The sequence below is a fragment of the Anabrus simplex genome, chromosome 2 (assembly GCF_040414725.1).
Source record: "Anabrus simplex isolate iqAnaSimp1 chromosome 2, ASM4041472v1, whole genome shotgun sequence".
Classification (NCBI taxonomy): domain Eukaryota; kingdom Metazoa; phylum Arthropoda; class Insecta; order Orthoptera; family Tettigoniidae; genus Anabrus; species Anabrus simplex.
This window is the reverse complement of record NC_090266.1, coordinates 864,511,096-864,538,360: the sequence shown is the minus strand read 5'-3', so window position 1 is coordinate 864,538,360 and position 27,265 is coordinate 864,511,096. Positions and strand designations below refer to the sequence as shown.

The 27,265-nt window shown below is 39.9% G+C and overlaps 1 protein-coding gene across 1 annotated transcript in view; it reads left to right on the top strand.

Moving 5' to 3' along the window:
* The window catches only part of LOC136863719 (uncharacterized), a 464,789-nt gene that overhangs the window by 365,632 nt on the left and 71,892 nt on the right, over positions 1–27,265 (top strand). Inside the window, exons 9-10 of the mRNA XM_067140077.2 lie at positions 12,037–12,219; positions 20,944–21,115. Coding sequence (XP_066996178.2) covers positions 12,037–12,219; positions 20,944–21,115 — 355 coding nt within the window. The remainder of the gene's footprint in view (positions 1–12,036; positions 12,220–20,943; positions 21,116–27,265) is intronic.

Below are 27,265 nucleotides of genomic sequence, written 5' to 3'. Positions count from 1 at the left end.
GCATGAAAAAACCATTCAAATATTATGTTGTGAACTTTTTAGCCCGGTGTGTTGGGAAATGAGCATTTATCAGAAAGTTTTTCATGTCCAGTCCACAATTTAAGGATGTCACATTTGTTTTTTAAAATGTCACTGATCTGTGTTTTTCCACCAGGAAACTGCATGGCCATGTCTTCAACAATTGCTCTTTCACACAAATGTCTATGATTTCATCTTTTTCCGTTAAAGTCTGTCATTTTCATTTCTGCAACATCGTACCATACATGACACACGCTTCTCAAGATAATCACGAAACATAATGCTACTGTCTGTACATATGGTAGTATTAACTGGACTTCTCTAAATTTTTACGTGTGATGCGGGTTCCATGTTCGTTGCCTAGTGCCATGCCAATGACAGTTTCAGTAGAGTAGGGAGAAATATTCTTTGACTCAACTCACACCAGTGAGAGCTGTGTGGTATCCAATGAAAACCTGAGAATGCTGGATAACAGTTGCTTGTCAAGTCCATATGGAGTGATGAGCAGTGTTGTGATATCTTGTTGTCTTGTTTCATACTGTATTAGTTTGCTTGAATAGCAAACTTGATACAAATAAATATTGCACTGAAGAAATAACTTCACTTTTGTGACCTTTCATTGCTTAGAAATAAAGGAAGATGATGTCAAAATGCTGCTGTTAAATTGAAATAGACAACAGTACGGATGAATTGGCCGGGAACTGCAGATGCATGCTATAAATTACTTTCAGAGATCACAAATTGGATTATCATTCAAAATTTCATGAAGCAATGCAGCATTCTAAGAGAAGTGAAGTTTCCAAATATGTTACGAGCAGAAGATATTTAAGATCGGAATCACTAAATTCCTAATTAATAGTTTAACTTGGAAGGGAATATACGAAGACTGATTCATAACATGCCAATCTCATGAAAGCAGAATGAAGAGGCTTTGAGTTTAACCGAATAAAAGTCATGACCTCTTAGAACAGTACAAGAAGATGAAAGAACTGCTAAAAAGCAAAAATAGATGTAAAAGGAAGGCAAACAATAAACAGCGGCAGTCGTTAGCTAGAAAACTATTTGGAATTTTATTGTGAATCATAGGATGGAAGGCAGTTAATATACATCCTGATATCGAGAAAACTAGTATATAACCATTTAATAACATGAAAATGTCAAAAATAATTCAACGCGTTACCTACCGCAACATTGGTAGGGTCTATACTATAAAAGGGTAGGGAAGCCTTATACAGGGTGTTAGGGGTATACGTGCAGATATTAAGCTAGTCGGCAAAGAAAAAGACATATCACAATATATGCTATGTACTTTTTACCTTGTCCTATTAGTTTGCCCTTAACTGAGCCAAATATTTCAGGACCTAATGTGTTTTGAACGGCCGTAGCAGGGTATGCCGGTTACGTCATTCTGTCCACGCGTAGTGGAAGTACAGTAGCAAAATATAGGGCTTGTTGAACCTGTTTCTTATCGCAGGCCAACGCATGTTGTTGTGCACTTCCCCTAAAGGCTTGGCAAGTAGGAGAGGATGACTCACGTGCCAGCCACTTGCTGTACTTGAAAACCGGTCTAGGGTACTCTGTATGAAATGTACACAGAATCCTTACAGTGACCTCGAAGATACGTACCAGCACATACATGCGAATCAAGTATTGTGTAGGTGTGTGTGATTTATAAGACGTCAATGGCATTACTCAGTGATCCAAGCTGACAAAATGAAAGGAAATAATTAATAAGTAAATGAAAAATGAGCGCAACATTTCGGTGCTGTTATTGCGACAAACTACGATGAATTTCTGACAATAGACAATGCGAGTTGTATATGCTTATTCATAAACTTTTCAGGTCAATGAAATGACGGTGGACACTGAAAGAAAAGGCTGTAAGTATTCAGTCATATTGTTATTAATGAGACAGATTTCAAAAACCGTAGTTGCAACCATGCGTGAACATTGCTCGAAGGAAAAATAGCTACTGTTGATTTTTTTTTGCTAGTTGGTTTACGTCGCACCGACACAGATAGCTCTTATGGCGACGATGGGACAGGAAAGGGCTAGGAGTGGGAAGGAAGCGGCCGTGGCCTTAATTAAGGTACAGCCCCAGCATTTGACTGGTGTGAAAATGGGAAACCACGGAAAACCATCTTCAGGGCCGCCGACAGTGGGGTTCGAACCTGCTATCTCCCGATACTGGATACTGGCCGCACTTAAGCGACTGCAGCTATCGAGCTCGGTCTACTGTGGAATTGCCGCCGGGCATTTCTAATAGAAGGCTTATTCTTCTTTTTCCTAATCTGTTTACCCTCCAGGGTAGGTTTACCCTTGGACACAGCGAGGGATCCCACCTCTACCGCCTCAAGGGCAGTGACCGGGAGCGTGAGACATTGGCTCGGGGGATACAACTGGGGAGAATGACCAGTACCTCGCCCAGGCGGCCTCACCTTCTATGCTGAACAGGGACCTTGCGGGGGAATGGGGAGATTGGAAGGGATAGACAAGGAAGAGGGAAGGAAGCGGCCGTGGCCTTCATGACGTTACAGCCCCAGCATTTGCCTGGTGTGAACATGGCAAACCACGGAAAACCATCTTTAGGGCTGCCAACAGAGGGGTTCGAACCCACTATACCCCACTCATGAGCTGTGGAACATCTCCATTCAATAGGACAAGGCGATTTCCAGCACCGGTTCTAATTAACATCTGGATGGGTGTAGTTGGAGGTCGGTTACATCTTTTTATTAATGTTATCTTGCTCCTGTAGAGGCAGTACGTTACTGGAGCTTTCAGAGGATGTGTCGCTTCGACTGCGCCGAACCACGTGGATTTTACACGATGGTGCAGACATTTCCTCAACGGTAGACAGGACGATGTGGAACTATCAATTGGCCAGCCCTTATTCCAGTGGATTGTTATGTCTGGCGGGACATGAAACACAAAGTATACTGAACTGAAGTAACCTCTTCGGATGACCTCCGTAAACATATTCTTCCGGCACCAGAGGATATTCTGAACAACACAGGTTCCTTGTCTCGAATGCGTCGCAACTGCATTCGGAGAAGTGAAGCCTGCAGAGAAGCCCAGGGTGGTCACTGTGAACAATTGCTACGAGTTTCGCTTTGGTATGTCAGATGTTACGCCATTTCTGCACCGTAATGGCTTGGGAGTACAGTACAGTATCGATATAGTATTTTGAGTCCCGATAGTTCGATATTCTCATAAATCCAAGCAGTGAAATTGAAGTACCGGTAACAAAAATTATAAATCGAGAGTTTCAGTGCGCGAGTGACTTGTACGTGCCGAAAGCTGAACAGAGCACAGGGAAGACGTGCTTGTTAAAACTCTAGACATTGACCTTGAACGTATTTTGGCAGTTCCTCAATTCTACCCTGCATGTGGTTTTGGCTTTTTACGTGTGTTCGAGCAATTTATATTTTGTTTCTTATTCACTACGAGTTAAAACAAAAGGCACGCGCTTTTAAGGGCCGATGACCTTAAAACAGCAATCATCATCATCATCATCATCATCATCATCATCATCACATCATCATTATTAACACGTATAAAACTTCAATAAAATGCTTGTGTTATATTCATCACTACTGAAATAGGAAAAAATTCAATCAAATTAGTTATTTCATTCCCAGACCTCGTGGAGGAGTGGGTGGGCCTTCAGCTATGCGTGTAGCTCTTGGGCCATGTAGTAAGGAAGTAGAGTTGTGAGGATGAAATAATTCAAGTTGGACGTATGTCTTGTACATACAATAAATTGAATTGAATACGTTAGTAAATATGCTTGTTGTTTAAAGGGGCCTAACATCGAGGTCATCGGCCCTGTTAGTAAATACCTGACCGCGCAGAGAGATAACCGCAGCAACAACACGGACCCCAGAGGAGGTCCGCAGAGCACCCCACCCAGGGCAGAGGTCCCCCCAAACACCCCGTTTATTGAGTAAATTTTCATGGTATGATGTTGACATAGTACAATGTTGACATAGTACAATGTTGACATACATACATACATTGGTAAATAAACAAACAAACAAACAGAGAAAAGTGGTTGGCCTTGAACTTGCTGGGCCGATTGAGACGAGTTCTTAGTCCAGTTATGTGAACAAAACAAGCACTGAGGTCATTGACCATGCTACACTCTTAAAGGCTACAGAGCAGATTAAAGGTGATGTATCACAAGGTCAAACATAAACATGTAACAGAACGTAACGTAAGATGTAATTGTGACACATGAGAAACGAAAAAAGTAAAAAGTAAAAAGAGGAATAAGACGAAAATATGAACAGGTGAATAATAATAATAATAATAATAATAATAATAATAATAATAATAATAATAATAATAATAATAATAATCAGACGAGGAAAAGAGTAATAAGAAGTAGTTCAATATGAGTAGTAGCGATAATAATAAGACTGAATAATAATAATAATAATAATAATAATAATAATAATAATACCGGTAATGTTATTTGCTTTACGTCCCACTAACTACTCGTACTGTTTCTGGAGGCGCTGTAATTTAGTCCCACATGAGTTCTTTTTACGTGCCAGTAAATCTACCGACACCAGGCTGACGTATTTGAGCACCTTCGAATACCACCGGATTGAACCAAGATCGAGCCTGCTAAGTTGGAACCAAGAAACCAGTGCTTTAACCGTCTGAGCAACTCAGACTGGCCACTTTTATTTTGATAAATTTATTAAGCACTGCAAAGGAAGCAGTACGTTATACTTTATTTTACCATTACACATATGCTTTTCGTTTGTAAACACTAAATAATAATGTAATTTTTTACGTCCTAATAATTACTTTGACGGATTTTGGAGACGCCGAGGCGCCGGAATGTTGTATTGCAGGACTTTTTTAAATGCAAGTAAATCTACAGACACGAAACTGGCGTATTTCACCACCTTCAAATACCCCCGAATTGAGCCTCCATCGAACCTGCCAAGATGGGATTAGAATACCAGCGAACTATCGTCCGAGGTACTCAGCCCGGCATTAGAGCTTGGAATACGTTGGTCGTGCGGTTAGGGGCGCGAAATTGTGAACTTTCATAGGGGAGATACTGGGTTCGAACTACACTGTCGACAGCCCTGAAGATGGTTCTCCGTGGTGTCCCATTTTCACATCAGGAAAATGCTGGAGCTGAACCTTTATTAAGGCCACGAACGCTTCCTTCTCACTTCTACACCTTTTCTGTCCCATCGTCACCATAAGACCTATCTGTGTCGGTGCGACGTAAAGCCAATTTTGAAAATCATCATATTTAGGACATTATACAACTGTCGAGATCCGTAGTTATAAACGATGAGAAGTATTTTCTGGGCAGACATTATTGGCGAGTAGTCAAAAATAATAATAATAATAATAATAATGATAATAATAATAATAATAATAATGATAATGGTATTTGTCCGACTCGTTGGCTGAATGGTCAGCGTACTGGCCTTCGGTTCAGAGGGTCCCGGGTTCGATTCCCGGCCGGGTCGGGGATTTTAATCGCTTCTGATTAATTCTTCTTGCTCGGGGACTGGGTGTATATGTCCGTCCCAACACTCTCCTCATCACATTCACACAACATACTACACTACCAACCACCACAGAAACACGCAATAGTGCTTACATCCCTCCATAGAGGGTTGGCGTCAGGAAGGGCATCCGGCCGTAAAAACAGGGCCAAATCCACATGTGCGACGCAGTTCGCACCCGCGACCCCACAGGTGTGGGAAAAGCGGCAGGAAAAGAAGAAGAAGAAAGAATGATAATGGTATTTGCGTTACGTTTACGGTTTTCGAAGACGATGAGGTCCCGCAGGGGTTCTATTTACGTGTCACTAAATCTACCGGCACGAGTGTGACGTATTTGAGCACATTCAAATACCACCGGACTGGGCCAGGTTCGAACCTGCGAGGTTGGAGTAAAAAGGCCAGCACCTCAACCGTCTGAGCCATACAGCCCGGCAAGAAACACGAAATGTAGGTACGTACATCGGTAGCAGCCTTCAGCTGTTATCGTAGTTCAGTTGCTCGTAAACATAAAACCAGTTTAGCAAGTATATTACGTAACATCTCGTTACAGTAGTACATTTGCTCCGAAACATAAACAGAAACCGGTTTGGCACGGGTGGCGCGTGACTTGCCTGTTATCAACGGAAAGCTATTCATTCTCAGAACAAGGCATACTACCTATTCTAAAAACATCGTATCCCTTTGCTTTCGAAAATAACTTCCGCTGATTACTAAAAGTTTGATATATAGTGGTTCGTCACATCGTTCTCTATTGCTACAAGAAATATCTGCACGTATACACCTAACACCCTGTATATATTCCCTATACTGAAACACTTTAAAGTGGGAAGTTTTCCACTAATATAATAGTATTAGTAAAGATACATAATTTGCCATATCTGTGACACTGAAGTTTAAGTTCCAGATTTATTTCTGTGGAAAATGCTGCAAAACAGTAATATGAAAATGACCAGGAAGAATCTCATAATATGTACCGTACTTAAAGAGATGGACACATGTGGGTGAAGTTGAAGGATGTATAACCTACTATCAATCGTTGTGAAGTCCGGCTTCATGGATAAATGGTTAGCGAAGGCCTGCATCTAGCGAGCCAAACTTGTCCTCGGGCACTCCCAGCACTAAAATCCATACATCATTTCATTTCAATCATGGTGAAGGCGATGTGAAGTACTAAGACAGGAAAGCGCAAAATTTCATGTATTAACTTATGTGTATTGATCAACCTGCATAAGCAGAAACATGCCAGGAAGAAGGAGCAGAAAAAGAACTACTTATGTGTATAACTTGTGTTCCTCTGTATTTTCTTGTTTATTTAAATTAGATTACGGCATGTGCAATGTAACTTGAAGAAGACAAATAAGAGCTTTCAAATGCACTAGTGACAAATGTTACACCAATTCCAAAGTGATAGGATCGTCGCAACATAATTCAAAGGGGTAGCGGCGTTTAAGGGATAATGATAAGTTATTTGTAATTTCATGGATAGCTTAACCTTATGGTGAATATCAAATTGTTCATTGTGGTGAAGTGAAGTCCTGTATACATAGTCTTGGATTATTTGAGGTCGAGCCTTATGTATAGAAGTGCCAAATACAGGTTAAGGAAGCCATATGATAAGTCAAGTGTAGAAATCGATGTATCAATAGCATATTCATCATGCATATGTTGACTGAAAGACAACACCTGATCATCCAGAATGTGAGAATAAACATGCTGGTTCATGTTAGTGGTCACCTCAGTGAGTGGGCCCAATCCATGGTATGAAGAACACCCCCAAAACATCACAGACCAACCTCCAGCTTGAATATGACATTGTACACATCCAGGATGAAATGTTTCATTTGGCCTTCGGTGCACTCGACGACGTGTGTCATTGGAATACAGGCACAAGCGTTACGTTCCGCCAGTCAGTTACTGTCCACATTTGATGATTTCTAGCCCATCGAAGACGCACACTTTTATGCGCCTGTGTGAGCAATGGCCTCTTGCTAGGTGACCGATACCAAATGTCCATTGCATGCAGTTCCCGTTGCAATGTTCACTCTGTAACAGGTTGGAATGGACTTTCGTTCACTGTCTGCAGCAATTCCTGTCGGGTTTTTAAGCGATATTGATTCTCAAGCCGTGAAACGTCTCTCCGCTCCCTCTCAGTCAGGATCCTTTTCCGATCACAATTATGACGTTGTGGTTTGTGGTCATACGTAGTACACCAATGCTTATAGACACATGGAAGTGTCTTCTGAAAAACACCAACAAATCCAGCAACTTCATGCACCGTATATTCATGGGTACAGTCAAACACGATTGCCCCTTTTTGCTACTCTGCCACATCCTTACAACTACCCTGTTGACGTACACTGTATGCTTGAAACATCAATGTCTCACTGATCGCTACTGCCTTATGCTAACATAGAGGTAGTGCACGTGCAGTTGAGCATGGGACTCATTCACTACGCCATCTGTACAGGCTTAACGATCCATCTATGCCTGCGCACTAGGGTGACAATTTTTTTTGTCCGGTGAGCTTATTCAGGGTGTTGATGATTAAGGGAAATAAAATATGTCTTCGGGAGGTGCAGTAGATGAAATTATGATGGAGATGAAGGTAAGTCCTCAACAACATTTCCACTAATGAATGTGATATTAACTTTTTGAGAATGTGATATGCGAAGAAATGTCAATTGGTTCGGTAAGGTTAACGCTGAAACATCATTAGTGTATTATGCTTATTATGAAGTAGGTTGCCCAATTTAAGGTGAATTTGAACTTGTAATTGCATACAGAATAGTTAAGTGGAAGGTCTTTTTTGAAATATCATTTACTAACGTATGAAGGAATTTTGGTGAAAAGGGTCATCAACGACTTAATTTATTAATTTCATCTCGGTGTTGATGATTCACAATGACAATGAAAATTGAAAGAATTGCTCTTTCTAATAAATACAACAATATTTTCGAAAACAGGGCTATCAAGTTGAAGAATGCAAAACATTAATTTGAATAAATTTATTCACCAAAATTTTCCTCATTAACTTAGTAGAATGTAGTATATTACGTGTTTTTGTGTTTAATATCATGTTTTGTGTAGGATGAGATCATGCGATCTTGAAGTGGCAGATTGTGACTGTGTTTGCATTTGTTATTTTGCTTTTACTGACATCACTGAAATTATATGACATAGAGGTCACAATCTTCATAGTGGTCATAATCTATTTCAAGACACCCTGAGGTTTTGTATATATAGATGATTAATTGCTCACTTGGAGGAATGATAATAGGAAGGGAATAAAGTGTGCCATAAAGTTATCATGAACAAAAAATTGAATCTTAATAATGAAATTCAGAGTATTAATATTAATGAAATTCTTTTACGATTCAATGTGAAAGATTATTGGTATAATTGGTTGCATTACTAAAATTCAGTTATGACTTGAGATACATTGTGGATTCACATTGAGAGGCAATTAATAAATTGTCACTACAAATTTGTAATAATTTAATGCAGACTAACATGTTGCCCAAGTTATGACTGATAAATAAGTAATATATTTTCCATCATATTGAAGATCACAGATAATTACTCTTACAAAATGTAAGTTTAAAAAAAGTGTTGTTATTAATGTACTATGTACATCCATCTTTGATTTTTGTCAATTTATCCCAAGTTTCATACGAATGAAGTTGTTTATATTTCTAGATAATTGTAGTATAATTCATGATTTCTCAGATTAAGTTTCAATATTGCAATTAAAAAGTATTTACCTTGCAAAAGTATTTACCAGTAACATTAGATATAATTTTGTAATCCTATTGTGCCTTTACTTCCATGAGTTATCTCATACCTTGATGACTGTGTAATGCCATGGTAAACATAATGTTAAACCATTTTGGAAGGATATCAAGTGCTCTACCGCTAGCATGACGCAAAGATTAGTACTCAAACTTGGAGCTGAATTGTGGGTTGTTCTCCTATACGAATTGCTACACGGAATTGCCACCCGATCAAGAGGCAATGGTTGAACTGATACACTTTTCTCTTCTTCCTATCCCACTCGCTTATAGGCAGCTCTTTGAGGTACCGGTTATGAAGTCGGAACTGAACGCATGGTGTGGCCTGCTCCTAATCCCGACCTAAATCCGACGGAGCATTTCTTGGTCACGCTTGGGTGACGTGCTAGGAATCGTTCCCCTGACACAGGGGCTCAACACTGGGCTGCGCTTCAGGCAGAATGCAAGTTCATACCACAAGAGAACATTCGAGATTGCATCCTAAGCATGCCTGATTGAATCATGGCTGTAACTGTGGCTAGAGGTTGTAATATCCATTACTGAGGCGTAGAAAATATGTAAAAAAGAAAAAAAAACATGTGGACGAAAGGACTGCATACGAAACTGCAAAGCTCTAGGTTTTGATATTTCCAAATTCATGTTGGTGAACTGTTGTGATTGTCATGATCAATAATGCTTCTCAATTATTGAGCAGAAACTTTTCAAATGGGTTATTTAATTTAAAATACATTGCCATATTGTAAGAATATCATATTTCAATTTTATCAGGTTTCAAATGGATTAATATTAAATTTCATCTGAAATTTGTAGTGTTTCGCTTTTTTTGCTGCTGAATGTATTTACAATTGAGAAACAATGAACTCAGCAGGGTCACACGTCCTTCACAACTGAATGTTCAGTCCCTCAGTCCATAGAACAGCTTCTGGAGTTGCCAGCAGGAAATCATCTACACTAACATGATAGGCCTGAATCCTACAGTCGCTGACAATGTTGTAAATGATTTGGCGTGGAGCTCCATAGTCACAGTCTGGAGTAGGCCTTCATTGCATTAGAGACTTAGTCTCTTTTACAAAAAATTGATGCCTGCTCCGCCATCAGATGATATAGATATTGATTCCCATAGGGAACCTGAAATATTTATCGTGAATGAGTAAATTCATAATCCCAACATAAAGGGTCCATTATAGTTCAATATCAATATACCGCTTAGTCGAGCAGCTCATCTCCTTACTCTCAAGCCTTCTCAGCCTAGGGTTTGCAACATTTTTGTAACAGTACTCTTTTATTGCAAATCACCCGGAACAAATCATACTGCTTCCCTTTGGATCTTGTCCATTTCTCGAATCAAGTAATCTTAGTGAGGCAAACATAGCCTAATTGGGGTTTCACCAATGACTTACATCCCGTCTCCTTCACATCCTTCCCATAAAACCTAAATGAACCTTAAATACATTACACTGTAGGAGTGCATAAGTACGTCATGCAAGCATACATTCCTGCAGTGGGGTATGGAAAGGTTCATAGGATAATGAATACAATGAAAACTATTCTGATGGACAGCATATTCATATATGACCGTGACGTGTCTTAAGGAAAATAATGGATAGGAAGAGCATTGTCAGATATTTGGTATTGCTCGTGCGGTGGCGATATATAACTATTTAAGAAGATATATTTAAGGGCTAGCTCATATAAAATGAAAAACTTCCTGATAAAACACAAGAAGAAGAAAGGCTCTGCAGTGTCACATGCCGAATTGTAGGCGCATTTTAGTTTTTGCAGACTAGAAAAAATTAAATTTGAACACTGGATTTTAATTTCATTGGTTTAAATATCAGCTCCAAGTTATACATGCAGTTTTCATTATACCAAGGACAGTATGTCAACATTTTAACAGATTATTTTGTAGAGTACCAATACAAAAGATTTTAAAGGAAGATCACAAGAATTGTTCTCTTGAAAGAAGAATAGGAAAGTATTTTAGACTATAAGAAGTTGCGGTATTGTACACGTTATTAGGGCAAGTGCTTATCTTAGTGTAAATGGAGTGTTTTAGGATCAAGTTTAGGGCTTCTGGAACTTTTTCTGAAGATCACTGAGGAACTGAACCGGTCGATTTTCAAAACATGTTTGATGAAATACGTCATAAATAAGTTTGATATATATTTATGTATGTAATTGTATGGTCAAGGCATACCTATTCATAGCCATGTTCCGTTAATTGTCACCAGTCAACACATATCAAATAGAACCAAATATGGTCGAGTTTATTAACACCTCATTGATTGTTGGACATGTTGGAACATTCAGGCATCGATGGCAACCTTGTTCCACACACTGATGAAGTACTGCAAGGTATGTAACAATATGTCTGACTCCAGCCTTATCCTAAATATGAACTACACGACTATTCCAGCTAATAACTGAAACAGCTATAGCTTGTAAATGATTGAACATAAGGCATATGTTCAAAGGAACATTTTGTGTCTTTTAGGGCGTACTATCCACTTCCGCTTACTTCCCACTTGTTTTGGAACACTCTGTATGTTAAATTGTGTAAGCATACCTTCTCTCTCAAAATATTATGTGAATGTGTGGTCATTTGTGGATCCAATGTAATACCAAGTTGAAATTCTAACACATACTTATTTATTGTAAAGCTTATATCTTTCTTAATTTTATTATTGTTGCAGAGTCAATGGGGATGGGAAGGAAGAGACTTCAGGAGGCTAAATTTGAGATTATTACTTCAGAAGCTTCATTTTATAAATCTTTATGCATACTTCAGAAATATTATGTTAACGATTCTGAGTTGACAAGTTCTGCGATTCTGACAGCACAAGAGAAAATAATTTTATTCTCATCAGTTTTTCCAGGTAAGAAATTCTGCACAGTCTATAGCCAAATGAATATTGAGTTACATTTCACTGTCTTCTCTATCAACTAGTCCTAAGAATTTGTAACAAAAATTCACTACTGTCAGTTTTCTGCTGCTGCAGACTACACAACTGGATGGGCCTCTTCAAATTTATCCTTTCATATTTGTTGCATGCGGTATACTTCTAGACTTTGTAGCTAAATCTTTCCATGTTTATTTTCCACTCATTTGGTTTGAAAGGCAAGTTCATCATTCTGGGATGCTGTTTGTTGAAGTTACTATGAGTGGAATCCTACCATTGGCAGTAGCCATTTTGAGGCAATTGGATTACGACCAGGAATGGTTTGGAATTATGGCTAATAACTAATCTTTTAGTTTATTTCCCAATTTCATCTCTAAAATAGCGCATAAATACATACATACTACCACCGTTAATGCTCAGCAGGAAACACGAGGATCTTACAGGGTGGATCGTTCTTGTGGGTTGATAGTTAATGTAGCGACATTAAGGTAGGATAAGGTCAAAGGATGTAAATAATAACCAACAGATATGGAAAACAACATTTAGTAAATAAAATTGTGAAGTTATGTTAAATGATGGACTTCAAAATTCAATTAAATCATTAAAAATTGTAAACGAAGTATTTCATTGTATTAGCTTACAGTGTTATTCAACTTGACTTGCACTTATTTATTATCTTCATAGGCATTTATTGCAGCAATGTTCAGCAGCATATAAAATACACATAATGTCCACCTATTGCATTTCTAGGAACGGAGTACTTAGCTTCCATTTGATCAGAAGCATCAACTCCACGTTTTGTCACATTATAATCTAACACTGCATGAGGTTTCTTTGTACAGTCGTTTACTCAAGAAGAATCGTGCATAGAGGAAAGCATTATAACATCTTTGTATTTCTTAGGGACATGCGGCATTATCATGATCTGAAACTGAAACCCGAAAAGACTTGAGCCTACTGGACGGTCCTTATTAGGCAGAAATTGTGGCAGAATTTGTATTTGTTCTTCCCGATTGTCCCAAGAGTAGTTATTTTATCTTCTAGTAGGCTTAGTACAAGATCATATGAAGTGTACAAATTGTCTACTGTGAGATTTCAATGTTTTCCTTTTAGATGTTCCACTAGATGAGGAACTATCAGTATGTCACATGGATTATTTGATACTTCATGGGGACCTGGGGGTTGTTTTCCACAGTGAAACTCCAAAGTAGTATAAATTATTTTTGCAACATTCACTACATAAACTTTCAACACGTATCTTGCAGGCTTGATTATGCATAAACTGAACGCACTGCATCGGTCACGGAAAGGAACTAATTTCTGATCAATTGTAATAAATTCACTAGGAGTAAAGCTGATTTTGCTGTTGTTGACAAATGCGCTGACAAGAGAGCGAACTGTGGCAAGGCGATCAGGTTTTTGTCTTTTGTCACAAGTGCTTTTGTCCTCCAAGCGTGAGCTCCTCAACAAAACAAAACATTGTTTCGAAGACATACGACTTCTCGCTGTCCTGTTCCATCATTAGTCCAAAACTCTTCTACACTTGTGTAGTCCCCATTTTAGGCTTAACAACAATATAACAGACCAAACGATGCCATTATTTCACTATGAATCGCTAACTTAGCGTCACGCTCATAACTGTAATACAATTCCCCCCTTTCCCTAAAAATGTATAAATTAGTACAATATAGTAGTTCATCAATCATCTCAGCATTTATCATCTGAAGGAAACAGTCAATTTCTGTTCAAACTTTTTTGCCTCCCCTTTTTGTCCTTGCAGTATTTTCACAATATTCTTTGCTTTGACCCACAAAGTACATTTTGTAAAATCTGTCGTGGGCCACGTTGTTTCCCCATGTCTACCGAAGAGAAATTCCCTTTCTTCATAGTCTTCATTGCTCACACAGTAATAATATCCCACATGCTCCGTATCACTCTTATGATCCTAATCTGATTGCTTTATAACTTCATCCTCCCCATCCGAAAAACCTGAAACATCGTCCTCTGCTTCAGTCTCATCATGTGACAATAGTCTCAAAATGCTAGGTATATCTTCGTCATTGACAAAATGAAACCTAAAATAGAAATATTGCACACTTAATTAACATCTGACTTTGTCTAATTACAAAAAAGGTACAGAGGAAAAGAAGATGCATGACAATAAATTTTACTTACATGACCGGGCATTTTGCACTGCAAACCCTACTTTTCCTGTCCATAATTTGCTTTGCGATTCACTGCAACAGTCTCTTCCAAGTTTTATGGTTTAAATTCGTGGCGTTTGTCTGTTAAAACTATCATCAATGTGAAGAATGATCTATCTACATCTATGGATGTTTGGGGACAGTACTTGAATTCAGGAGCGAGTGTAGGTGTTAAACATTGACAGATCCACATTATCAGTACCATCAAAATATTTGTTTCTAGTTATTATGTTGTCGTAGTCCAGATTTTGTTTAAGGACATTACGATATTTTGTTTGCAGACGGAGTCCGAGGTTTCCTGTTGGTACCTTCAATTTCACACTTCACGTTCTCCATAATGTCCAGTGAATCACTAAGATGAAATGAGGGTCATAGCCAAAGGGGGTTTACTGGGGGTTAGACTCCCTCCATGGAATTTTTGCAAAAGAAAATAAACAGAAACTGACAATAAAAAAAGTGAAAATCAATTCACTGGATTTGCTCTTTTGAACATTCACAGAGACATAATTGCAAAACCAACAGATGTCTTGAATCTATTTTCTAAGAAACCTCGAAAGTTGGACTTCAGATTGTAATCTGAACATACCATTCGCCATAAAACTATTCACCTTGATCATATTTTTCTTATCCTGTATTTTAACATAAGATTTTGTAGTGTACTGCAACCTGTATATCAATATAATTTACTGATATCAGTGTTCTTATAATGACACACACACACACACACACACACACACACACACACACACACACACGCACGCACACACAAACGCACACACACAAACACTTATATTATATCGTCATTTTTTAACAATAACTCGGTCGATCCTGGCTACGCTACTGGATGCAATTCACGTGTTTCTAGCTTCTTGATTGATTCATTGTCTCAAAATGTCACTTCCCTTTGAACAGTTTCATTGCTGAGAGAGTTCACGGCCCTAATTACTCCACATTTTGCTTAAGATTGCTTGTAGAACATATTAAAATAAGTATAATAAATGTAAAAAATATGCACAAAAAATCTGAAATGTGAAATATATGTGGTAATCTCAAATATATGCAAATATGCATATATATATATACACTATTAATTAATAATTCTTTAAATTTCACCTTTAAACACACTTACTTGTTGGTTTTGTATGTCTCCATATTGGCATTTGAATATAAATCCGATGTCTAGTTATTACTCATGATCTGATATCAACTCATTGAAACATTATTCTGATTACAATAACTCATCGTAACTCACATAACACTACTGAACTCCTAGGAAAATGTCATCTTCATAATCATCATTTTACAGTTCCAGTTTCCCGGGTACTTTGTGCGATCCTCTTCCATTCTGTCTTATTGAGATACGTTCTGTTGTTAATGACGTCTTTCTGTGTCCTTCCCCGATCTGCAATGTCCATTTTTACGATGTCCATCCAGTGGGTTCTAGGTCTTCCCACCATCCGTTTCCCTGCCACATGTCGCTCCAAGTTAACATATGCTGTCCTTGTTGGCTTCATCCTCATTACATGCCCAAACCACCTCAGTCTGGACATGCTGATCCGATCTAACAATGATGTAACAATCCCTGCTTCCTTCCTAACCACAACATTCTTCAACTTGTCCAGTTTGGTTTTTTTGAATTTTGGACGTAAGAAACTTCATCTCGGATGCCTGCAACCTTCATAAGTCTTTCTTAGTGAGAGTGCAGGTTTCAATACCGTAGGTTAAAATTGGTATGAAGTACTGATTAAACATCACCAGCTTTGATTTTGTTGGTACTTTGGGATCCCAGAGGAGTGTTCGTACTTGCTGGTAAAAGTGAGATCTCTTCTGCACTCTGTTTGCCACCTCCTTTGTGGCTAGTGCACCTCCAGATATTACACTGCCGAGGTATGTAAAGCTTTCCACACCTTGTAGTGGATGGTTTCCTAGCATGATGTTCGCTGATCGTCCCTCTCTGTTTATTGCCATCATAGCTTATTTTGAGATTGAACTCCTGGAACTTAACCTTCCATTCATTGAGTCTCGACTGTACTTGTTCCTCAGTTTCTTCCCAGATCATAACATCATCAGCAAAGGCCATTGCATTTAGTTCACCAGAGGTTTTCGTGATGTTCTTCATTATGTCATGGGAAAATGTATATAGGTGAAAACCCTCTGAGCACATCTGTGTTCAAAAGAAAAGAGAATTCTCAGTCATGAAAATTTGCATTATGTTAAATTCTTAACTTCTTCTCATTAATCAATTTATATCTTCCATTGAATTAATTTACAACTTTACATTAATTAATTTTACTCTGTCTTATTCTTATTTACTTTAATTCTTTCAGTGAACATCATTGGATTTCGCTAATCCTAAAATCCGAAGTATGTGATGATTTTGCGACAAATTACTAACACATCTCTCTACCGAGAGAACTGGCCATGCAGTTAGGGTCGCGTAGGTGTGAGCTTACGTTCAGGAATTAGTGGGCTCGAACCCCACCATAGGCAGCCATGCAATTCATATTAAATTGACACATAACTTTGCATAGTACTCAAGTATTACCGACAATATCATCAAAGATTAACACTCAACCACTTAATTATTTAAATGAAATCATTATCCCAACGATGGGCAATATCACAACTCATTAAGTTACTTTAATAATAATAATAATAATAATAATAATAATAATAATAATAATAATAATAATAATAATAATAATAATAATAATAATGTCGGACTCATTGGCTGAATGGTCAGCATTGAGGATTTCAGTTCAGAGCGTACCGGGTTCGATTCCCGGCCGGGTCGGGGATTTTTATCGCGTCTGATTAATTCTTCTGGGCCGGAGACTGGGTGTTTGTGTTTGTCCCAATACTTTCCTCTTCACATTCAGACAACACACTACACTACCAACCACCACAGAAACACACAATAGTAATTACATCCCTCCATATACGGTTGGCGTCAGGAAGGGCATCCGGCGGTAAAACAGGGCCAAATCCACATGTACGGCACTGTCTGCACCCGTGACCCCGCAGAGGTAGGTAAAGAGGTGGAATAATAATAATAATAATAATAATAATAATAATAATAATAATAATAATAATAATAATAATAATAATAATAACTAACCTTACCCCATGGTGTAACAGCCCCGAAGGGCTCTGGCCTACCAGGCGACCACTGCTCAGCTCGAAGGCCTGCAAATTACTATAATAATAATAATAATAATAATAATAATAATAATAATAATAATAATAATAATAATAATAATAATAATAATAATAATAATAATATGAGTAAATGGTAAATAATAATTAATAAAAGTAATAATTATTTCTATTACCCAGCCTTGCCAAAATCATTGGAGAATAAGTCTAGATTACTTGCACAGAGTCCGACTCGTTGGTTGAGTGGTCAGCGTACTGGCCTTCGGTTCAGACGGTCCCGGGTTCGATTCCCGGCCGGATGGGGGATTTTAACCTTAATTGGTTAATTCCAATTGCTCGGGGCTGGGTGTGTGTGGCGTATTCAACATTAGAAAACATCCTAGGTAGGGCCCTCATCTTCACAGACATGCAGGTCGCCTAATAGGCCGTCTACTAGAAAAGGACCTCCACCAGGCCTCTCCGGAGGCCATATCGCCATTATTATTATACTTGGACAGAAAGTGTATTCAATGTTGTGTAATAAAACTCAAGTAACTCCTCCCCAACTGTACAAGTAAAATAGCACTGAAAATGTTCTTGAGGTACACTAATTTAACATTCTGGACCATGATTGTTAGGTTGTAATTTTTATCTTTAACGAAGTTGAACTGGGGAATAATTGAACTTGAGTAAATAACTCTCACACACATGATTACAAGTCTAATCCCATTATTACATCAGACTACAAATCTGTCATAAATCACTAAATAAGAAGTAGAAGTGGAAAGTTTTACACTAAGTTACAATAAATCTGACTATTAGGGTAAACTTGTCTACAGAAGTGAGAGATAATATGGGAGGAGGTAATTCATTTATTTGAAGGTGGCGCTGTTTGACGATGTGAAGATATTCTCAGTCCTTTTGTGTTTTCATTTCTGACCCTGTCTCCTCTTTTTGTTGCTCCCTCTTCTCATACTGACCTGTCATTTTGTTTATGACTTGATCTGACACTGAAATGTTCCTTTCTATTGCTGACCCCTGTTATTGTTTTACTGACCATTATACTCCCCCTCAGTCTTCTACTCCTCATTATGTCCCCCACAGTCTTCTACCCTTTTATACGTTTGATATATTCCTCTTCATTTTTCTCCCTCTATATCTTCGACCATAGTTTTTAAAATCTTGTTTCATGGTTATATTATGCCCAATCTCCTTCTAGACTTTCATACTACAAACAAAAGGTTGTATTTTTGATGTAAAATTCATGTAAGAAACAACAAAGGCTCTCATGTACTTCCCTGTGGCACACCCCGTTCCACTCTTGTATGGTCTGACAAAACTTCATTCACCTTTACCCCTTGAGTTCTCCTCCAGGAATACCTAATTCATTCATTCCAGTGCTTGCCTGTCCAGTCTATACTTTCTATATTTTTTATTATTGTTTACCATATGTGATCTTCTGGAAGGTTAGTGAAAGATTCACTGCTGGACTACACTGCTCACATCTGTCCCCTTCTATCCATACATCTAATACATGTTACTGGTAGCTTTCCCATTGATTCATATGAATATTCTTTCCTACTGTAAATGCATGGCAGTTGTAAAAGCAATTATTATGTCTCAAAATGCCACAAATCGACCTGACAACTATTGTATCCATTGTAATAAAATATTGAGCAGGTACCGGTGACCATACTTCCTAAACATATGAACATTTCAAAATTTGTTTTGTTACAATGCTTTACATTTTTTCTACTTGCTTTACGTCACACCGACACAGATAGGTCTTATGACGACGATGGTATAGGAAAGGCCTAGGTATGGGAAGGAAGCGGCCGTGGCGTTAATTAAGGTACAGCCCCAGCATTGCCTAGTGTGAAAATAAGAAACCACGGAAAACCATCTTCAGTGTGATTCGAACCCACTATCTCCCGGTTGCAAGCTCACAGCTGCGCGCCCCCAACCGCACGGCCAACTCGCCCAGTCATTGTTTTACTACTAAAGTAAAGAATACTATTACAAATCCAGCTTTCGCCCATCATTAATTAATTGGCTCACTTTGAAATTAGTCTAAACAATCGATATTAACCCTTAGCAATGAAATACATTTGGTTCAAATTTTAGGGTATTTATCGAAATTTTAAGAGCTTTTTGTTAAAAATGCAGACATTGCAACACACATTATTAGACAGGTTCTACAATCACTAGTGCATCAGACTGATTGCCAAAATTGTCCCTAGTCATTGAAATGAATCAATTACACAGTTGAAGGATCTACTCAGGCTCATACTTTTGTTTATAATGTGGGTAATGTTCATTGTTTTAAGGGAAGTAACTTCTATATCATGTGCTTTACCTTGCATGTCTGCAGCTTGAAATTTAATGTACTTTCATATGCTCAGCTATTAATGGAATCTTTTGTTAAGAAGGAAGGTTGTCCTTTCCAGTGTCGACTTAGTTAATGTGACTCAAAAGCTTTTCAGTCTAGTTTTCTACCTGGTTTATGTTTTAAACTAGTGTGTTCGATATACTGAAAATCTTTTAAGATACATTAATGGAATCAAGAAAAGAGCAACCACTACAATTACCAGGTGAACGTAATAGTTTCCAATCCTGTGGGGTCTGCTTTGATTATCGGATTATAGGATTATATTGAAACAAGATGTATGCAGCCGTATCAGAATAACTGATAAGAGAAGTCACTTTAACTCCCTCTCTTAATTATCATCTTAAGAGTAGTTTTCCTAGGTATACTACTTAATTTTGTAGTAAATTGTAGCCTAGGGTACTACTACCTGCCTTCTTATCTTTGCCCCAGTTTCCAAAATATGCACACCAATACAACCATACTGTGATATTTACCAGTAGCTTACCAGGCATACTATTCCACACGCTGATACTTGTAAGAGAAATAATGTAGAATATATTTCACTACACTATTTAACCTTGCCCAGATCGATCTCTGAGTGTGCAGAGTGCACCGAGTCTCCTAGTATGGGTTTGGTCAAGTATGTTACTTTCATTTCTTGAGTATGTTCCATCCAGTCTGGTTTACAATATGAAAGTGACTGAGATTTGATTATTATGAATAACATAATTCCTTATGCAGCCAGTTCCGGTATGAATGGTGTTAAAATGTGGCATTGAGGGTTGATTTTCATATGAATTTCAGCGCACTTGGCAAGGAAAGGAACAGGGAACTAAGTCAATCCTTATTTCCCTAGCACGTCTCTTTAGTGCTGCCTAAGCCACCTATGAAAATTGATGATGAATCTTTTGATGATCCATCCAGCCTTCAGGCAGGTGACTCAACACAGATACAATTCAACTAAATTATTCTTTGTTTATGTATTTCTTCTAGTGCTGAGTGTATCCGAGTGTTTTTTGAAGGAACTGATTGAGGCATGGGAGAAAGATATTATGCTCCATGGTCTTCCTCAATTAATCTCGAAATATGCAAAAGGAAAATTTCGTGCATACATTGCATATTGCTCCAATCAAGTTATCACCAATCGTCTTCTGTTAAGACTCAGGTAAATATGTTGATTTCTTAGTGTATTTTACTCTAATCTCTCCACCTCTCATACAGAACTATGAACTCTGTAGTCTTAAATAAAACTCACAAATTTTGAATTGCTTACCAGAGTGTCAACAAACAAAGTAAGTTTGTTAAATAGCTTGTGTTTTTATGTATATATACATCTCATGAAGCCATAAGAAATACTATCTTCTGTGTGCTTGGAATCACATTGATATCATTCTGAAAATCTTGTGTATGAACAATACATTTGATGTGCTATACCAGTAGAGCAGAGCCGGTTCCAGGACAATGGGAGCTGCGTGAGCATTTTCCCACGAGGTCGTTGACCCCTACTAGTATACCTATCCCGTTTCTGACCCGAGGTCATTGACCCCTAGTATAGCAGTAGGGGTGTGCCGATTTGTGGATTTTGCAAAAGAGAGCGAGCCTAACTCCACAGACGCCATCTTGGAGGGGCCTAACCTCACTTTTATAGCCAGTTACCCTTCCCGACGTGGATTTCGCTTAAGATACATTGCCTTACCTCACAGTCGCCATCTTGGAGGGGCCTAACATCACATTTAGGCCAGTTGCCCTTCCCGATGTGGATTTTGCTTAAGAGAGCATGCCTAACCTCACAGTCGCCATCGTAGAGGGGCCTAAACTCACTTTTACGGCTAGTTGCCCTTCCCGACGCGGATTTTGCTAAAGAGAGCAAGCCTAACCTCACAGTCGCCATCTTGGAGGGGCTTAACCTCACAGGGCGTAGTTTTACGGGCAGGTGTCCTTCCCGACGTGTGCAATCGCCATCTTGGAGGTCCTAACCTCTGTTTTACAGGCAGATGCTTTTCCTGACGTGGACAGTCGCTATCTTGGAGGGGCCTAACCTCCCTCCTCCTCAGCAGACTGCCCTTCCCGATGTCAATTGCACAAGATGGCGGCTATACACGTGCTCTTATGGAGAAAGCTGCCCCAGAGGCTACTGCGCAAGATGGCGGCTATACATAGGCTCTTATGGAGAAAGCTGACTCAGGGGAGACATAGGACATAAGGAGCCGGCGTAGGGGCGATTGCGCAAGATGGCGGCTGTACGCAGGCTCTTACTGAGAAAGCTAGCCCAGAGGCTCCTGCAAAAGATGGTGGCTATACATAGGCTCTTATGGAGAAAGCTGGTCTAGGGGGTACACAGGACTTAAGGAGATGGCTTAGGGGCGATTGCGCAAGATGGCGGCTATCTGCCAATTTAACTACGTGGAACGTGGAATTTAAAATCCACGTGCTTTTGACAGCTGCCATCTTGACAGGTCATAACCACATGGGCGCGAATTTTAAACAAGTGAAGAGTGTTACCATCTTAACAGGGCCTAACCTTACTGCTGCCATCTTAACCACGTGGGGCGCGCGGAATTTAAAATCCACATGCTTTTGTCAGCTGTTACAGGTCCTAACCACGTGCACTTTTTTACCGCGGAATTTTGAATAAACTTCAGTGGATTATAGCTTTAATGCAAGATGGCCTTCTCGACATGACCCTCCCGACACCATTTTGGAGAGAGGATTATAGTTTTAAGGCTAGCTGCCCTTTTCGACACCATCTTCGAGGGGTCTAACCTCAGAAGATTAAGGCCAGCTGCCCTTCTCTTGACAGTTTTACGGAAAGATGTCCCTCCTGCGCTAGATGGTCCTCCTCCCCCCTCTACTATCTGCACCGTCGCTAAGTCTTTACGTCTCTACCCGACGCGTAACCTCTCGTCCTGAACAAGATAAAACATGTTGTTAATCAATCCTGTCACGGAGAACCGGAAAAATTGCATTGAGCTGTGCTCCTCTACCAAGAGCAACATTTTTCTTGTGGTTAGAACATATATAGAGTCTGTTCTTATCTTACAGTAAAGATTTGGAATTGTAAGCATACATTCCCTATCGCGTTCTGAGCACAAAAATACACCGTCGCTAAGGCTTTACGTCTCTAATCGACGCATGAAGAAAATCTCTATCACATGCAACAGAAAAAATCTGCATTACAGATATAGATTCGAACACTGATCACTCTGTTGAATGAAAGATTAATTAAAGAAAATTCCTAGGAAAAATATGGATTCGAACCCCGTTCTCTCTTTGTTATGGAATCGAAGCCTGATTAATGGCAGAATAAAAATACCAACATATAACCACTATAAAATAATCTCTTTCTATTGCTGTAATGGTTTCGAACACTGATCACTCTGTTGAATGACAGATTAAATAAAGAAAATTGCTAGAAAAGCAATTAGTGATTTGAACCCCCGTTCTCTCTGTTAGGGAATCGAATCCTCATCACTCTGATTAATAGTAGAAAAAAAAATACGAACACATACTATTACTGTAATGGATTCGAACACTGATTACTCGTAAGATAACAACAGACAATACATGTCAACTTAAGTACTACTCCTTATATTCGTTTGTACACTTCTTTGATGATATACACAAGCAACACTCTCTATTGTAAAAACCGAACACATGCACAAATTTGAAACTGATTGTTGGAATGGAGCAAATGCTGTGAGCCAGCCTTACACAACGTACATTTTATCACTTCGCGTAAACACACACACACACACACACATACACACATACACACACACACACACACACACACACACACACACACACACGCACACACACACACACACACACGAGTTTTTAATTCTCTACACACTTTATTCACAGATATAACAATTTTTATTACTTGAGATACCTACGTGTGAAAAGTGGGGGATTAAATCATATTTTAAAATTTGATGTGTGTTCTCTGCATGAAGCGATAGGAATGGACGTAGTAACGTGCAAGAGTTCGTTTGCTGGCATCAACGGATATGATTTGTCAGCTTTAGCCTGACCTTGACGGGGAACATGCAGCACACTTTTGTTTTACGTACAGTACCGATTCCTTACAGTGACACCTTGAATAATAATAATAATAATAATAATAATAATAATAATAATAATAATAATAATAATAATAATAATAATAATAATAATAATAATAATACGAGGGTTGGGGCAAAAGTCATGGCAACTACTTTTTTCTTGAAGATACCAGTCCGGTTGGAAAATGTGACATATACAGACGAAAGGACAAGGTATTAACTACATGTGTGGACAATGAATAGCACTGAAATATCGTAACATACTAATTTATTGCGGTAGTATACAGGGCAATATGGCCTTCCCGGTGCAAAAGAATGACAACACAGTACACATAAAGTTGACATGACAAACCTGGGCCTAAAGACCCTTAAAGTAGTCCTCTGCTACTGACACCACTTGCCAACGATGTGGGAGGTGCTGAATACCATCTGCCTCAGCATTTGCCACACCGTGAGTGAATCGGGTCACCTGTTGGAGCACAGCATTGGGAATGTCCTCTCGTGTTACAAACCGCCTTCCACGCAGTGGTTCCTTAACCTTTCGAATGAGATCAAATTCACAGAGCGAAATGTCGGGAGAGTACGGTGGGTGCTACAATTCTTTCCATTTACCGAGCTCGATAGCTGCAGTCGCTTAAGTGCGGCCAGTATCCAGTATTCGGGAGATAGTAGGTTCGAACCCCACTGTCGGCAGCCCTGAAAATGGTTTTCCGTGGTTTCCCATTTTCACACCAGGCAAATGCTGGGGCTGTACCTTAATTAAGGCCACGGCCACTTCCTTCCCTCTCCTAGCCCGTCCCTGTCCCATCGTCGCCATAAGACCTATCTGTGTCGGTGCGACGTAAAGCAACTAGCAAAAAAAAATTCTTTCCATCCCCAACGTCGCAGTAGCTGCCTTACAGACTCTGCTTTGTGTGGTTTTGCATTGTCGTGCAGGATTATTGCACTGTCCATAAGATCCGGACGTTTCTCCCGAACGCCACGTCGTACCTGCCGCACCAGGAAGTCCCTGTAGTACTGTGCGGTCACTGTTCTGCCATGTGTAACAGAGTGGCAAACAATGACACCCCTGAGTCATACGCTACGACCACAATCAATTTAACTGGAGAAGGATTCTGATGGACCTTTTGCCTCCTTGGTGATCCAGCAAGTCGCCACTCCGCGAACTGACGTTTCAGTTCTGGTTCGTATGCCCTGGCCAAAATTTATCGATGGCGATTATTCGTGACAAGAATTGTTCGCCGTCCTACTGGCAGCTTGCAAGGTGGTCGGAGCATATTGCAACCACCGACCTTTGCATTTCCGTCAGTGCATGCGGTACCCACCGCGATGCGATTTTGCGCAATTGCAGCTCATTACGCAATAGCCTATGGACGGTGCGTTTCTAGATGACACTAGCCCTCTCTAACTCCAGTAGTGTCCAACATCTGTCTTCATCCAGGAGCTGCTCGGTGACGGCACGTGCCACGTCGATCCGCACACCGACAGGTCGTCCCGAACGTTGCTCATCACTGGTTGACACACGTCTTTGCTGAATCTTTCCTACCCACCGTGCTACTGTACAGTATGGTAGGGCATTATTCCCAAGGGTTTCCACTAATTCACTGTGACATTCCATCGCATTTCTCCCTCGGAGAACGGCTATTTTGATGTAAGCGCGCTGCTCAACACGGGTTACCTCCGTCTCGCACGACACTCACCAACTGACTGATTTCACAGCACTCGTTGCGCTACTACCAGCTATCACAGAGCCATCTGTTGTTCTGCATACATACTATGCCTGCGGAACTTCCACACGACACATATACGTTTGTGATCCGTTCACATATCTACAAGGAAAAAAAGTAGTTTTCATGACTTTTGCCCCAATCCTCGTAATAATAATAATAATAATAATAATAATAATAATAATAATAATAATAATAATAATAATATGTACCCACTGATTAGTGGTCGCCGGTGGCTGAGCAGCAGTCGCATGGTAGGCTAAGCCGCACATAATGTTAGCTGCCTCTTACCCCGGCGAGGTTAGCGATTTTTTTTACAAAAGGGGATGTACATATACACTTTTTAAGGGTCTTGGCCTACCAAGTAACCGCTGCTTAGCCCGAAGGCCTGCACGAACCAGTCCTTAGGTAGAAATCCCTGTTGTTACCGGGAATCGAACCTGGGTTACCTACGGCCGCTTCTTTTTAGTTGTATTCCGTGCGGTACCTGGGTAGCGAGATACTAGTCATTCTCTCTAGTTGTATTCCATGCGGTACTGGACATTCTCTTTTGTTCTATTCCGTGCGGTACCTATGAGCGAGGTACTGGTTATCCTCTCTAGTTGTATTCCGTGCGGTACTGGACATTCCCTTTTGTTGTATTCCGTGCGGTACCTAGGAAGCGAGGTACTGGTCATTCTCTCTAGATGTATTCCATGCAGTGCTGGACAATCTCTCGAAAGCAAGGTACTGGTCATTATTTCGAGTTGTATTCCAGATTAGGCCCTGTTAAGATGTTAGCTCTGAGGCTAGCAACGTTCACTTGTTTATAATCTGCGCCCACGTGGTTATGACCTGTCAAGGTGGCAGCTGTCAAAAGCACGTTGATTTTAAATTCCGCGCTCCACGTAGTTAAAATGGCAGATAGCCGCCATCTTGCGCAATCGCCCCTAGGCCATCTCCTTAAATCCTATGTCTCCCCTAGATCAGCTTTCTCCATAAGAGCCTATGTGTAGCCGCCATCTTGCGCAGTAGCCTGTGAACTAGCCTTCTCCATAAGAGCCCGTGTGTAGCCGTGATCTTGCGCAATCGCCCCTAGGCCGGCTCCGTAAGTCCTATGTCTCCATTGAGCCAGCTTTCTCCATAAGAGCCTATGTATAGCCGCCATTTTACTCAGTAGCCTCTGGGCCAGCTTTCTCCATAAGAGCCCGCGTATAGCCGCCAAATTGTGCAATTACGGTCGGGAAAGGCAGCCTGATGAGGAGGAGGAGGGAGGTTAGACCCCTCCAAGATAGCGACTGTCCACGACGGGAAGGGCATTTGCCTATAAAACTGAGGTTAGACCCTTCCAAGATGTCGACTGTCCACGTCGGGGAGGGCATCTAGCCGTAAAACTAGGTGTTGTGAGGTTAGGCCCCTCCAAGATTGCGACTGTCCACGTCGGGAAGGGCATCTGGCCGTAAAACTGAGGTTAGGCCCCACCAAGGTGGCAAGTGTGAGGTTGGGCTTACTCCCTTAAACAAGATCCGCGTCGGGAAGGGGAAC